This window comes from Malaclemys terrapin, chromosome 10 (genome assembly GCF_027887155.1).
Source record: "Malaclemys terrapin pileata isolate rMalTer1 chromosome 10, rMalTer1.hap1, whole genome shotgun sequence".
In the NCBI taxonomy this organism is placed as follows: Eukaryota; Metazoa; Chordata; order Testudines; family Emydidae; genus Malaclemys; species Malaclemys terrapin.
In genome coordinates, this window is record NC_071514.1 from 37,862,495 (window position 1) to 37,876,635 (window position 14,141).

General features: G+C 46.3%; 1 protein-coding gene across 1 annotated transcript in view; it reads left to right on the forward strand.

Annotated features, from left to right (window-relative positions):
- Nucleotides 1–3,717: 3,717 nt before the first annotated feature.
- The window catches only part of CSPG4 (chondroitin sulfate proteoglycan 4), a 79,869-nt gene continuing 69,445 nt past the window's right edge, over nucleotides 3,718–14,141 (forward strand). Inside the window, exon 1 of the mRNA XM_054042727.1 lies at nucleotides 3,718–3,867. Coding sequence (XP_053898702.1) covers nucleotides 3,780–3,867 — 88 coding nt within the window. The 5' untranslated portion in view covers nucleotides 3,718–3,779. The remainder of the gene's footprint in view (nucleotides 3,868–14,141) is intronic.

Genomic DNA, 14,141 nt, shown 5'->3' on the forward strand with positions numbered 1-14,141 from the left:
TAGCAGTCGACTCAGCATTTTCTAACGCCACTATGATGGCCACAACTTCAGCCGCTTGTGCAGAATGGTATGACACGGTTCCTTGATAGATCTTGTCCGGAGCGACATGAAGCGCTGCATATCCAGAAGCAGCCTTCCCATCTTTAAAAAGGCTACTGCCATCGACTACCCATAATTCTCTCTTACTGGCTCTTGCATTTTCATAGCATGATTCAAGTTTAAATGGGGATACGATTTCTGGAATCTTGATGTTAGGTAGAGGACAATCATGATTATTTACATATATTTTCTCAGTTATTGGAGGGTAAAGTGCGAAAGGTACAGAAATAGGTGTGTTGATCTTCTCTACTTGTAAACTCATAAATTGTCCACCCTCTATATCACTGATAGAGAGATATGCACAGTTGTTTGTTCCCCCAGGTATTAATCACTTACTCGGGGTTAATGAATAAACAAAAGTGATTTTATTAAGTATAAAAAGTACGATTTAAGTGGTTTCAAGAAATAACAGACAAAACAAAATAAGTTACCAAGCAAAATAAAACAAAACATGCAAGTCTAAGCCTAATACATTTAAGAAACTGAATACAGGTAAATCTCACCCTCCTAGATATTCCAATAAGCTTCTTTCACAGACTAGACTACTTCTTAGTCTGGGCCCAATCCTTTCCCCAGTACAGTTCTTGTTAGTTCCAGCTCAGGTGGTAAACTAGGGGATTTCTCATGACTGGCCCTCCCTTTGTTCTGTTTCAACCCCCTTTTATAGCTTTGGCACAAGGCGGGAATCCTTTGTCTCTCTCTGGGTTCCCAACCCTCCTTTTAAATGGAAAAGCACCAGTTTAAGATGGATTCCAGTACCAGGTGACATGGTCGCATGTCCTGTGTGACCCCAAACCTCCATTCTTTCTGGCCTGACTCACATGAACACAAGAAGGCTTACAAGTAAACAGAGCCATTTACAACCAATTGTCCTGGTTAATGGGAGCCATCAAGATTCCCAACCACCATTAATGGCCCACACGTTGCATAATTACAATAGGATTTTAGAGTAATACTTCATATTTCTAGCTTCAAATACAAGAATGATACATTCATACAAATAGGATGAACACACTCAGTAGTTTATAAGCTTTGTAATGATACTTCACAAGAGACCTTTGAATAAAGGATATTCCAGTTACATTATATTTACACTCATAAGCATATTTCCATAAACATATGGAGTGCAACGTCACAGCCAGTTCGAACTGATAAGCAGCAACATGACTTTTATCCATGTATTTTTTTACCCAAATGATAACTTGGTTATGTTAAGCTAACTGCTTCTCAGAAACTACACACCTGAGTTAAAACCCTCAGAATGACTCATGTATGTTGTGTGCTTATATTTCACTAACAAGTTTAATCTTAGTTGTCTAGAAGTTACGCTAAATCAATAGGTAATTGAAAGCACTGAGGTGGGAGAAACTCATTACCAAAGCCTCATACTATTTGTAAGAGGAAACTGTGCTTCCCTTTAGCAAAAGTTACTGCGAGGAACCCTGAGTATTTCAAATGACAGACTAAAAATCACATTCTGTGGTCAAGAGAACCGATGACGGCTTCTTAGAAAAAAAGAGGAAGAAGCTTTGAACTGGCTTGTAAGCTACCAATTTTACCACTACTTGAAACTTTGCTTAAAGTGGCATGAGAGTTTACAGCACAAAATTATCATCTATCTATTGTATTTTGGGTTTAGAGTGTGATAGTCTTGCATGTATGAATGGCAACATTTGGCTATTAGTATCACCTGGGCAAGGTCATACTAAAGGTCCCATCAACTGAATTGACATCCTTTGTTAATTAACTTGTCTCAGTTTCTAAATCCTACTGTAGAATTGTTTCAGCTAAGCTGCCATAATAGTCCCTTCATTCCATTCGCAGATAAGTTTGACTGGAGATAAGGATCTATATTTAAGGCTCCATAGTGCCATGTTGATACCAAAATCACCTGCCCAGACGAGCACAGAACTAGGATAAAATTTTGCCTTTGTAACAAGATTGTGATTAGAGCTTGACTTAATTGAACTGATTTATTGTCTCTTAAAATTATAACATCCCATGTTGTGTTCAATTATTTTTTTGATATTGTGAACACTATCATCTAACCAACTTTATTTTGCTTTCTGTAATTGCTTGTTTGCTATTTTGACTAATAAAACTGATAAATGTATAATAATTCTCCAGGCTGTCCTTTAGCTTAGGAATACAGATCCAAAGGACAGTGAGAAACACACAACTGGTTAAATGATTTAAAACAATGTGTGTTTTATAACCTATCTTTCTCAGAAGGGTCATAGCATAGGGAACAATCCTGCCATGGAAACCAAAGAATAGATTGGATGATCTAATAGGTCCTATCCACCGTGAATTTCTATTGTTGGGCTACCAGAACCTGAAGTGAAGCCAAGACACTGTGATCCACTATCTGAGCTCTAAATAAGGCACACATTGCTTCCAGCAAAGGAGAAACATAAATATGTTTTACAAAAGCCTTTCATCCTTTCACCTCTCCCACTCCCACACATGCAATCAGCAAGGAGCACTGTGTCCCAGCTCACCATGTGGGGGGCCATCTCCTCAGAGTTAGAGGGGGAAGGCGATTCAGTGAGGTGATGGCACACACGCTCCTCAGTGCTTTATCTGTCAGATAAATAAAGTCTTCTGTCTGCAAGGGCTATGGATGGCCACACCCACATCTCCACCATCCAAAATTCCCTGCTAGCTTAGTGGAGCTTCACTGGAAAAAGCCATTTTGTTTGCAATCCCATCGTTCCTTGCAACCCCACCCAGACTCTAGAAACCTCGCCCAGATTGGTTGGGATTGAAGCCTGATGGCTACTGGGAATTGCGGCAAACTCTTCTCCTAACAGCAGCTAAGCCAGTCAGCCGAGATACTGCAGAACTGGGCAGACATAGGCCAAGAAACAGAATGCTCTGTGATGCCTCCGTTTATACATTATTTTTAATTAAGCCATCAGCCTACGAGACCAATTGGAGCCTTTGTGAACTGGGTAGTTCTCTAGCCATGCTGGAGAAACCCCCCACAGAAGATTTTGCTTTTAGGACCCACCAGGCCTCAGATGGCTTTTCTGGCCAAGCTGGGAGTTGGCACATGGATACTGCCCTTGGGCCTCTTCTTATTTATCCATATCTGAATTTTGGATGCATATTCCAGCTCCCAGTATTAGCCTCCATACATAGGCCTGCTCCTGGGAGATTCAGACTCTCAGTAGCTGCCAATGCCAGTGCTGTCAGACAATATAGCTCCCACCAGCTCTGAGAAAACCTGGAAAGACCCTGCCGCTGAAACAACCCAACACTCACGGGAACACCCTCCTCCTCTCTCAGCTGACACCAGCAACCATACGGCGGTGAGACATTATCCTCACCAGCCTCAGGCCTGGGCAGCCCAAAACAGCCATGGAGAGAAAGGGAACCCCTCCGGTGCAAGGAACAAGGAACCATTCAGAGCAGGGGGGAGATGCAGCCTTGAGGCACTAGCCCTTTAAGAAGGGGAACCTACTTGTAATCTGAGAGGGGCCTGTTTTAACCCAGTCTGATTTGTGACTGGTGGGGAAAATTCAAAAGTCCCTCCCTCAGCAGCAGTTTATTAAATATAGTAGTAGCAGAGCCCTCAATTGAAAACAGATAGGCTCTGTCCGTGGCTGTGCCTCCTGCTCCTTCCCCTCTCTCGCTGCGTGAGGAATGCTAACGGCTGGTCCACTCTAGGTTACATCATGGGGTCCAGCAATCTTCCCACAGCACTGCTGCTGCTCCAGCTCACCCTGCAGATGCAGCTCCTCCACGCAGGACCAGAGTCTGGAGGTAAGTTCCCCCATGCAAAGTCACCTGCTGCTGGTTAGAGCCCGACTTTTTGGGAGATGACAGGGAAAACATGGTCAATGCCAGGGAGAGCCATGGGGCACAGAGCAGAGAAAAATCAACGGGGAGAGGTGAGAGAGAGTGTACTGGAGAAAGATTAGCCCTCAAATCCTGTCTGTTCAATGTTGGGACTGCAGCTGCAGGGAGAAAAAGAAGGGAATGAACTCGATGGGGATTCGTCTCAAAGCCCAGACAGCCCAAATACTGGGACAGCAGCTGCAGGGAGTAAATAAGGAGACTGGTTTCAGGGCCAGCTCTCTGCATCCCAGCCCAGGAGCATCAGGGGGATGAAAGTACAGATTTCAAGGCAATTAACCATCGGTTTCAGACAGTTCAGCACTGGGGTCAGGGATTCAGTAGGGTCCATTGCAGAGTGATGAGATCTCAGCCCCACGCTGCATGTGCCTAGGCTCAAGGAGACAAGCTGCTAGTTTTAAAACAGGATTTCCCTATGAGACAGGTTGTGCTGTAAGCTCCCTTCTGTCAGGGAATGTGATTCCATCAAGTGTTCAGTAGGGCAGTGGTTCTCAACCAGGGGTACATGTACTTCTGGGGGTATGCAGAGACCAGGGGTCTTCCAGGGGTTACATCAACTCATCTAGAGATTTGCCTAGTTTTACAACAGACTACATAAAAAGCACTAGCAAAGTCAGTACAAACTAAAATGTCATGCAGACAATGACTTGTTTATACTGCTCTAGATACTGTACACTGAAATGTAAGTACAATATTTATATTCCAATTGATTTATTTTATAATAATATGGTAAAAATGACAAAGGAAGCAATTTTTCACTAATAATGTGCTGTGACACCTTTGTATTTTTATGTCTGATTTTGTAAGCAAGTGGTTTTTAAGTGAGGTGAAACTTGGGGGTACATAAGACAAATCAGACTCCTGAAACGGGTACAGTAGTCTGGAAAGATATCACTCCCATGTGTACCTGACCTTCACCACTGGAATTGGTAGTTTTGTCTTGGGGGTGGCTGAACTGGGCTCGGTTTACTTCTCCCATCGCTGTTAGCAGGGCTGGAACTCCGGAAGGATGAGGGAATGAATGGGGAGAAATCAAAGTGAGTGCTGTCCCTGCTCTGTGATTTTGTGGTATTGGCACTGTGCCGCAGGGATGGAGCGTCTGTGCATCCAATATATCTCCCTAAAGAGGGCAGAGCCTGGGAGCAACAGACCCAGCCCTCTGTCCATGTGTGGGCTTTGAGTTAGAACTGTAATGCTGTGCAGAGTCAAGTTTTCAACCCTCTCTCATCCAAAGTACAGTGGATGGCTTACTATCATCAGTAACAGATGGAGGACATGCTGCTTATGCACATGTGTTTCACCTCCTGGACTCCACCTTGTCTGGCCTGTGGTCTTCATCTTTCTCCCTAATAGGTGCTCAGATACCATTGTGATGGGCACCAGTACACAACCCTAGGAAAGTAGATGGTTTATAGCTACGCTGCAGGCATTTATATACACACTGTGTGGTTTTCTCCAGCTGAATATTCAGGTGCAAACTCCAGCCTCCAGAGAAATCAGCAGCCCGGCTATCACGGGTAATTCAATATCTTCTCCCCCTTATAAATGGATGTGTGAGGTTGAGGTGCATTAGTAGGAGCAGGGAAATAGAAAGGTGCCACCACATCAGATGTGTTCTGTGCAGTAGGAGGCACAGCAAGTAACAGTACAGAGTGAGGGCTTGATTTCTGTCCCAGCTAGGAGCGGACGCCGCAGGGCCTGGAACAGATACACACACATGGAATGAACCAGTCTCTGTTCAGCCAGTGAGGGTTACTGCTGGGCACAGGATAGGCGGGAACGCAGAGCATTGATTTATAATTAGTTTCCCTCATGAACTGGCCAGGTTTTACCACACAGCACTTGGCAGATCTTTGAGCTGTGGGTACTCCCTGCTCCAGCGTCTTGCGACTGAAATTCCACTGTCCTTCTCTTTGTCTTTTCTCCTTCAGCCATATCCCTCACATCTGCCAGGACAGTCATAAATCTAGGAAATAGGCACCTCATCCAATTCAGAGTAAGGGTGAAATTGACATGCTGGCCTCGTCCATTTCTGGCCTGGCCTGCTAGTGCCATGCAGCTGCTCCTCCTCCAGAAATACAGCCTTTGTTGAACATCTCCAGGCCTTTCTCTTTTGACTCCACCACAGCCATGCCCTGCCTTTCTGCTTCCCACTCCATGCAAAAGGGGGACATGCTTAGGGATGCTTTCATCACCTCATCTCCTTGAGGTTGGCCACACTAGTCACAAGGCATTGTTTCTCTCCCTAATTGGATGACTGAACTTTTACCCAGGAGGGTCCTGAATAACCCATATTCCACTAAGTGGTGCTAGCTGATATACATGAGGGTCCCAGGCAGCATTGGCCAGGTTTGTGGCATCATCTATTATAGCCACTGGACTGGGTGCAATCAGTTAGCAGTGCCTCCAACTCTCATGGGGACATACAGGCCATGGATGCCTGCCCCTGAGGACAATTCCAATACCCTCGATAGTGCTCTGTGCCATCACGGACCCAGGCAGGAGACAAGCAATGAGAAGTTTTAGCACGAGGCAGTGAGGGTGGGCGATGATGCTTATAATCAAAAGGGATAAAAAGAGGTAGTATTTTATAAAGCAAACAAAAAATTAACCATTTCTCTGATTAGCAACTCTCCAGTGCCTCGCTAGCCACTCGTATCAGATCCCTGAGGGCTCCAACCAGGACCCGAACAGTCTTGCCAGAACAGTTCTGAGAGCTCTGCTCTGGGCCCAGAAATGGCAGACGGGTGTGGGAGAAAGGTGCAGGTAATGGACAAGGAAGAGCCTTAGACAGCTGCTGGGATCCGGCAAGCTGAGTGCTGCTTATAAACCTGTGGCCCAGCTCAGTGATCCTCTGCTGAAGCCTGGCTGTACGAGACCTGGACAAAGCCAATCCAGCCCCCAAGCTGTCCTGGGTCTCCGAACTCACTGACAAACTAGGCAATGGCTGCAGGAGCATCTGCAGGAACATCTCCCAGGGCACTCCACAAAAGCAGCCACAGCGCTAATTGGGATCAGCTGAGCTGCTCAGCTGAGGTGTCTCAGGAACAGGTGCCGATGGCAGCCAGTCCACTGAACCAGTGCTCTTGGTCTGAGAAGTGACTCCTTCTGTCTTCCAGCATGCATAGGCATAGCTTCCACAGCCAGGGCTAGGGGGGTCAGGTTCAAAGCCTAGCAGGCAATGAGTACTCTGGAGCCCATTGTAGACTTTGCCTTCCCTTCTCCCCCCTCCCAGGGGACAGAGAGCAGCGATTGGAGCTGCTTAGAGCAGTGGTTTTCAAACTGCGGGTCATGACTCAGGACTGGGTCACGGAATGTAACACACTGGGTCGCAGTGGCTCTCGTCAGCACTGCCGACCATGCCGTTAAAAGTCACATTGGCGGTGCTGCCTGGCTAAAGCAGACTAGTCCCTACCTGTTCTGACACTGCGCTGCGCCCCGGAAGCAGACAGCACCAGGTACAGCTCCTAGGCAGGGGGGCCACGGGCTTTGCGCGCTGCCCCTGCCCCGAGCACCAGCTCTACACTCCCATTGGCTGGGAACCAATGGGAGATGGGGGGCGGTGCCTGCAGGTGAGAGCCGCACAGTGCTGCTTGTGTGCTTACGCCTAGGAGTCAGACCTGCTGCTGGGCGCTTCCAGGGTGCAGCGCGGTCCATGGTGCCAGGACAGGCAGGAAGCCTGCCTTAGCACCCTCTGCACCACTGACCGGGAGCCACCCAAGGTAAGCCTGCGCCCCAGCCCTATGCCCCAATCCCCTTCCCCAGTCCTGAGCCCCCCACAAACCCAGAGCCCCTTCCTGCACCCCAAACCCCTCACCTCAGAACCCTCACCCCCTCCCGCACCCCGACTCCCTGCCCCATCCCTGAGCCCCCCCAAATCTGGAGCCTCCTCGTGCACTCCAAACCCCTCATCCCCAGCCCCACCCCAGAGCCTGCAACCCCAGCCCAAGCCCTGACCCCCTCCTGCACCCCAATCCCCTGCCCCAGCCCAGAGCCCCCTCCCACACCCTGAACCCCTCATTCCTGGCCCCATCCCCCAGCCCTCACCTCCACACCCCAAACCCTCATCCCCAGCTCCGTTGGGTTGCGGGCATCAACAATTTTCTTCAACTGGGTCACCAGAAAAAAAGTTTGAAAACCACTGGCTTAGAGAGTGAGGGGGAGGAGGTGCAGAGTGCTTCCTCTCATCTGCCTCTCCCGCCAAAATCCGTTAGCTCTCCCCTCACCCTTCCTATCAGCATATTTACCTCCGGAAAGGGAGGAGAGGGGTAGCAACAGGCTGCAAGAGCCAATATTTCCACTTTGAGGGAACACTTTGTCCTAGTGCAGACAGCCTCACTCCTTAGTCAAGCTCTGCCTGTGCAACGGCTCTCCCCAGGACCAGGATGCGCTCCAAGGGCGGCAGTGAATCATGAGTTTCCAGTGTGAATGCTCACACTCTGGGATTTACAGGCCTTTTTCTGGCTGATCAGTGGCTGTTTGAACACTCAGAGTAATGAACTGCATGAGCTCATGGGTCAGGGCAAACCAAACTTGGCACTTTCATTCTTAAAGCCATCCATGGCTCAGGTGTTTTATTCAACCAGCTCTTCTTCTTACTGGTTTTCCAATGACTGCCGAGCTGGTCCAGTCATTCCTCCTTCAGCCTTTCTTTAAAGCTGATCCACTCCTTCAGTAGCCCCCTCTACCACTGAACCCAGGCAATTCCTCCTCTTCCTCATTTGACAGGGTTTCATATCTCCATCCCAGCTTCAAAGTTTGACTTGTACTCCCTCATCAGCTGGTCCACAAAACTTCAACCACTTTGTCTTCTCTAGGGCTGGTTAGAAAAAGGTAAGTATTTTCCTGCAGGAAAATAAATTGCAAGAAATGAACTTTTTTCTTTTTTCCCTGCAAAAATTTATTGGAATTTTTCTTTTTGTGACAAAAAATTTTTGCACTCAGTTTTCAAACCCCCCCCCCAAAGTTTTAATGTTTGGTTGAAAAACTGGGAAATTTAAAAAAAAAAATGAAAATTTTCCTCAAAAACTTTTGTTTAGAAAACAGACCTTTTTTTGTCTAAAAACCTTCTGGAATGAAAAATTGCCACCAGCTCTAGCCTTCTGCTTCCCAGTCGTTTTCTTCGCATGAACCTTCCTGATTCAGATTCAAAGGCAACCATGACCTTGACCCATTGTGGATCGGTGTCCTGTTCATTGTGAACTTCCTTGGCATCCAGAGAGTCCAAGATGGTTCTTTCCACAGGCCAATGTGCTTCCAGGAGGTGTAAGGATCCATAACTGTCTACTGCACACTATCTTCTTCACGCGCCAAAATATTGTAGTGGCTGGCAACATAAGTGGAAAAATTCTTCCTCTTCTGCTTTGTTATTGGGTAAAGTGATCACCTTCCATCTAATTCTGGCTTTTATCCACTGGACAAAGAGCTAACCAGGCAAAGCCACTGCTTATTTCTTTGTCCAAGATGGCTTCAGTGCTCCTTCTGGCACTCACTAGAGATGTTTCATAGTGTGACACTCTTGTTGTTTCCAAAGTTTACAATATCACCAGATTGCTCCACCCAGTCATGCACATACCAGGGATGGTTAGTCAGTGGTTTCTTGCTTCTTCTGCCAAGTGGTGCCAGCTTCAACCTTCCTAGGAGCCTTCCTTATGCACTCACACCAGCTTGTCCCTTTAGTAGGAGAGAATGGGTTTAAGGAGCAGCTGCCTGAGATGGGAAGACTTGAGGGTGCTGGGGTTGGGAGAATGCAGTTTATTACTTACTTGGCTATTCTTGGGCATTTTCCAGCAGTCAATGGGAGGCTGTAGCATGGTGGTAATGAAAGAGAAGAGTAGACTGAATTCTTCAACACACAAAGTGCCAGATCTCCAACTGGGCATATGATCATCAATGGAACTGTGCAGATGCCATTCCAGTCCCAGGGCCCAGCCCTTGGAACCAGCTAAGCTCCATCTGATGCAGGTCCTAAGGGCAGGGAACAAAGGTGGCTTTATGCCACTTTTCTGGCTCTCTGGTGCTGGGGCTAGTTCAGCTCCCAACCAAATCAGGTCAGCCTCAAGGCTGCTCTAACTGACAGCCAATTGCCAATAGCTGAAGGGACCATTCCAGGACTTGGGACACGTCAGAGCACAAGGGCAATTCTAGCCACACCCATTTACCCAGCCATGTCCCTTCCAGACCACCTATACTGGGGGCTGCAACGAGGGGTGGTATAGAGCCAGCCATGCCAGTTCTACACCGCTGGGGTTTCCAGCATGCTGAGGAATCCTCAGATGGCTGGATAAACCAATCTTACAGCAGGGCTGCCATCACAAAGGGGCATCAGACGCAAACATCTGGCCCCAAGCCTCAGAATCAAATACTGGTTGGTTGATCCCCTCCCCCCGTAAACCAGTCCTCCCATCTCTGCACATGTATAGTTTTATGCCCCTAGCATGCATGCTTTGGGCCAGCGTCCGGTGGGTTAAGAAGGCCCCATATTTAGACGGTAGAGGAATGGCCCATGTTTAGACTAGCAAGGAGGGCGCCTCTGCTCAGGACCCTGGGCTTTCCGCCCATTTCCAAATGGAAATAGGCATTGCACGTACAAAAAAAACCCAACTTGTAAACCTCTGCTCTTAACATAGAACTGTGAAGCTTTAGTAAACTGATTTTTCAGTGGAAGGAGTGCCTCTGCTCTCTGCCAGCTTCTGTCAAGGCCACACATATGCTAAATTCCCCTTTCTCCCATTATCTTCTAGCTGAGCATTTTTAATAAGCACAAACAGGGGGGTAAAACCTTGTAATGAAATGGACTTCCGTAGGATTGCTCTAATGACTATTCACAGTATGCTTCCAGGAGGGAGTGTTGGTAGGGCAGCAGGGGTGGGGCGGTAATGAACAACAGAAGTATCCAGTTAAAATGCCTCCACTGTACCCCCCACCCCTCAAGCCAGGTCGTACTTTTTTTTTCAATTTAGGGCCTGACTTTTCAGAAGGCCACATGCCCAGTGGAGAAGCGCCATATTTGATTGTGTGAGCAAAAGGCAATTTGCATACAGGCATGCACTGGGGTGGTTGTACATCCCAGCTGGGAGCGTGTAAATGTGCACACCCATTTTGCACATGCACGTCTGGAATTTTGGCCCATGATTTTAAAGTTATTGTGCACTATTCCACCCTCAGCAATACCCAGACACCTGTCCTGAGTTCAGCAGGATTGACTGGGTGTAACTGAGAGCAGACTTTGAACCAGGCTGTCTCCAAAGGAGATGACTTTATTTAATCATGGGGCAGCACCCAGTCCTTAAGCAAAAAGTTTTTTTGTTTCTTTTGTAGTGCCAGGAAGTTCCAAGGTAGCTTTAACGTTGCTAGTGAAGACATGCCCCTAGACTTGATGTTTAGTTCTTCAGCACAAATGAAACCACAGACAAATAAATTATCAGTAACAAAATAAATCAATTATTTTTAAAGCATTCTCTAAATGCTACTCAGGGCCAGGCCCTCAGCTGGTGTCAATCAGTAAAACTCCACTGATGTTAATGGAGCCATCCTGATTTATTCCGGATGAGGATCTAGCCCATGTCAGCTCCAGTAAGGAAACAAGAGATTAAATCTGAAGGAGAACGTTGTAAGAATCAGTGCACCTCTCTACCTGCTGGATGATAAGTTCCCCAAAGTTCAGGGGGTTTGGATGCCTGACTCTGATTTTGGCATATCTCTAGTAAGCAATGGAACAAAACAGCCATGGGAAGTTATGGAGAGACCTCCCTCCAGTGGACATACTCAAGAGGCTGGACTTGACACCCATCTCTCAGAGCAGGTTCTGAAAAATTACATGGATGCAGCCTCCAATTCAACCATCATGCACCTAACTCTGAGAACATGAGTACCCCAATTAGCTTCAGTAGGACTTGTTTAAACTTAAGCACATGCTTAAGTGTTTTGCTGGATCTGGGCCTAAATGACTCCCTGGAAGTCCCTTCCAAGCCAATTGGTTCTGCAGGAGTGGCCAGTCTCCTCACAGGTAGACAATTACCCAGCCAGTTTCCTCTTGCTTACATCAGTGCCCTTCCTATACCTGGTGGGACAACCATGCCACCTGGCCTTTGTCATGGAGAAGTTACTACTGTGTTTGACTACTTCTCTAGCAGGTCAGCTAAGCATGCAGGCCAATGCGGCTAGCCTGACCTCCTCTTTTAACAGGGCTTGAGACCTATGAAGATTGCCTAGACGTTCCTCACTCAGAAGTCAAAGGGAGGTTGGGTCTGTCCCTCCATTGGACGATGGGTAGCAATAAAGTGTTACGGTTTGGAGATTTTTTTGTGCTACATTGAGAAATCTAAATGATTTATTCTTTTTTTTTTCCAAATGCACCACATATGTTGAGGTCAAAGTTCTAAGCAGCTGGAAGAGTTTCCAGCTGATGGGAAAGAGCAGAAAAAAACTGTGTAAGAGAGAAAAGGAGCAGAATGCAAGTCAGTATCGTGGGAATCATGTAAGAATATGTTCCTCTCACTCTTATATTTAGCAGTGGCAAGCTTCAGGCAAATTCACAATAAGCACATTCCTAAACAGGGGCAGCACAGGGCTAGCTGTGGATTACAGTCACTAAGTGGATGGTGATACAATTTCATAGGCACAGACAACCTTAGCCTAGAGTCTAAATTAAGTCTGATGTATTGACTGGCTGAAAACAGAGACCATTCACAACAGGGAGAGAGAAATTCAGTCCACGTTTTCTGCTCCCAAGGCTGTTCCCAGAGTCCATTCCAGGTGGCCACAGAAATCCAGTTAGGACTCTTCTCCTTAGAATCTAGATTCCCTAAACTGAGTCTGGTCTTAGTGCAGCTGCAGGCTTCATTAACCTACATTTTTCCCTTAGGACACTCATAGGAAAATCATTGGTTTGTATTTTCATACCTAACTGACCTGGATTCTGGGTTTGGCCCAATATGTCATGCAGGTGCCAGTTTCATATACATAATTAACCTCAGAATCAAGAGATGCCAATCAAGAGAAATATTTTTGTAGTCTCTCTGCTGCACGCAGCTCTTAGCAGGAGTCCACATAAATTACCCTGATTTCAGTGATATCCTATTCCTATCTATATCACCAAATTGGCTTCCGGGGTTTGGGGGGGCCCCCAGCAAAGTTATTGTAGTAAGGGATTCCTCAATCCCAAATTAGTCCTTTCTGGGACAGCTGCACCTTCATAAAATGACTCTGAAATAATGTGATTATGTTGAATCTTCACACCAGGAAGCAACAGCATGATAGATTGATGCAATGGCATATTGCAACACTGCAAAGCCATGCTGCAGCAGTGCAATGTGCATGACGCATCATGCCTAAAATAAATTCAGGACTCTGTAGTTGGTTTGCAAGCCAACCACCTAGGATGCAGCTTAAATGGAGACAGTTCCACAGATCTTGAGGCCGACACTGAGGTTAGGTGGCAGATCAATTGCGCGCGCACACACACACACACACACACACAATTTCACAAGTATAGCAGGTATTTAAAGCTGTCCTGGTCTCTGTGGAAGAGCTTAGCTGCAGTTGCAGGTCAATTGTGGTAATTGAATGTTCATCAAAATAACCTAGTGATATTTTAATGTTTGATCATGTTGTTTGTCGGGTTGAATTTGGCTTTATACTTAGGTTTTATTAATAAAATGTAATAGAAAAACTAAGCCCAACAGAAATGTTTCTAGGATTTTTTTTAACTGAAAAGGTTGAAACAGTTCCCATCCCATCTCCAGAAGAATTTTCCTGCAGTGTTTTCAAATAAGGCTTGCAGCCTTTTTGCTAATGCATACTAACTGGGAAATTAAATGGACTAGAAACTGATTTTAAATCAGAGTGAAATTAACTAGTTTATTTTGATGCCCAAGATTTTCAGCAGTTTACCATGTAACTGCCAACATGTGCACCTGCAGTGAATTGTGGGCACAAAAAAATGCAAGCACAATATTTGCAGGTGCAGATACTTTTTTGGAGTGTTTGTGTGTCGGTGAGAGTTGGGTGAGTATTTCTGTGTGAAGATGTATGTGGTGAGCACAACTCCGTGTGTTTTAGCGTACTTGTCTGGGGTGCGTCTATTAAAGATGGTATGAAGCTACAAAATTCAGATCCAAATTTGAACCCAGATTTCAAACACTTCAGAGTTCAGGAATCTTGGTTTGTTCCATTGTAAA